This window comes from Morus notabilis, unplaced genomic scaffold, assembly GCF_000414095.1.
Source record: "Morus notabilis unplaced genomic scaffold, ASM41409v2 C11446369, whole genome shotgun sequence".
In the NCBI taxonomy this organism is placed as follows: Eukaryota; Viridiplantae; Streptophyta; class Magnoliopsida; order Rosales; family Moraceae; genus Morus; species Morus notabilis.
The window spans coordinates 1-1,742 of record NW_010387437.1 but is presented as its reverse complement, the minus strand read 5'-3'; the positions used below and the strand labels follow the sequence as shown (position 1 = coordinate 1,742).

At 37.9% G+C, this 1,742-nt stretch overlaps 1 protein-coding gene across 1 annotated transcript; it reads right to left on the bottom strand.

The window, feature by feature from the left end:
- Positions 1–282: 282 nt before the first annotated feature.
- On the bottom strand, positions 283–1,736 carry LOC21383887 (peroxisomal adenine nucleotide carrier 1). The gene is made up of 3 exons (XM_010114895.2): positions 1,552–1,736; positions 1,250–1,407; positions 283–1,168 (listed from the first exon to the last, which is right to left on the bottom strand). The coding sequence occupies exons 1-3, from the start codon at positions 1,672–1,674 to the stop codon at positions 883–885; spliced, it is 567 nt and encodes a 188-aa protein (XP_010113197.1). The 5' UTR covers positions 1,675–1,736; the 3' UTR covers positions 283–882.
- Between the last annotated feature and the right edge of the window lie 6 nt (positions 1,737–1,742).

The following is a 1,742-nucleotide window of genomic DNA, read 5'->3' as shown; positions in this document are numbered from 1 at the left end:
CACACAACTACCACCAATCTGACGTCTTCCGTTCAAAATTTAAAAAATTTTAACATGTAGACCTCCAATGACATTTTTTTTCCAGTACAGGGACGATTTCTAAAGAAAAAGTAATTGAGGGACCTGCCATGAATTTAATCATATGAATTTCGGGCATCAAGATCAAGAATTTTTCCTAATCACGTACAATAGCAAAAACAACACCAATAAGAAGTTACCTGTAATGTAAACAAGCCTACTGTAAAGAGGAAATAAAGAAATCTTTATGTCAGAGCATTATTATTGGATAAAAAATTTTACATGTGAATTGATCAATGTTTTTTGCAGGAAAAAAATTTCCACGCTACATTATTTCTCTAAAATAAAATTGTCTCCAAGGATGAGCTCCAACAAATTGGCATCTTCCCCATGCCTTATGGGGAACATCATTTATCACAAATGAAAATCTTCCTCTGGAAATTGGTCTCTGAACTCTAAAGAGATCTAATCCAAATTATTAAATAAGCTCACACCTATTTAATTTACATGTCGTTCAAGCATATTCCTGGGGAGGCGGCGAGTGTCGTTAAGACTACGTTTGGTAAGAGGAAAAAAAAATAGGAAGGAAAGAAATGCATATAACCCATGTAAGGAAAACAGAGAGAAAGGAGACGACCTTTCTCTTAATGTATTTGGTGTGGACTCCATCCTCTAATCTCTCCAAATACTCATCGCTTTATATTTGGAGAGATTGAAATTGGACCACTTTGAAGGATTTGAAATCCTCGCACAATTTATTCCCATCTCTTTTCTCTCTGACCAAACAATTACTGGTAACAAAATCCTTCCACTGTTCCCTGTCCCTTCTCACTCCTTCCACTTTTCTCTCCTGCCGAACAAGCTCTAAGCACTTTTTAGCCTTCCCCTTGTTAGCAAAAGATACCTTCTGATTGCAACTATAAGAACCCAAGTAGTATTGGTGATTTTCTCCTTGATCATCAAGAGCAATGCTGAGCTCAGAACAGTCTTCAAGATCTGAGCCTGCAGTCCCTTGAAGAAGCCGAGTACCCCTTCAGATTTCCATATAGAGTAGAGAACACCGAGCACCGTTTTCTGAGACTTTGGCCGCGGTTTTTTGATTCCGTCATAATCGTCATCTGGTTCTGCTGCTTGTATCATGACCTTACACCTGTAATGAGTAAACATTTTAGTAACATTCATAAATCAAGCTCAAAACTCACGTGCAGAATTTGAGAGCACAAGTATAAACCTGATTGCAGGATAAGTCAGAAAGGTAGCAACACTCTTCGAGGCTGCCCCTAATACAAATGCGGAAAAGGCAGAAAGAGCTTCAGGGGATGAACCCTTGTCGCGTTTATCCAACTTTTGCTTCAGGAGTCTTTGTTTTAGCTGATCAAACACTGTATACTGAAATGTATACATATCAAATATCAGTCTTTAAAGGTAACTTAACAAGAGTGTTAAAGCTTCAAAAACTGAATCAAATCATTAATTTTTTTTTTCTTTTTTTTACAAAAAATCTTTTCAGTTAAATAAGGCGAGGATAGCTACCTGAATTGCCGGATTCGACGTAAGCAACAGCGAGATTCCAAGTCCATCAAAAGCATCACTCCAACTTCCCTCTGTAAGGGTATTCCACAATCCCTTGGATTTTCCAAAGGCAGTCGTCTGCATCCTTGAGGAGGCTGTATCAAGGGGCTACACAAAGGTAAAATGGTAATTCATTTCCGTTAGTCTGATTT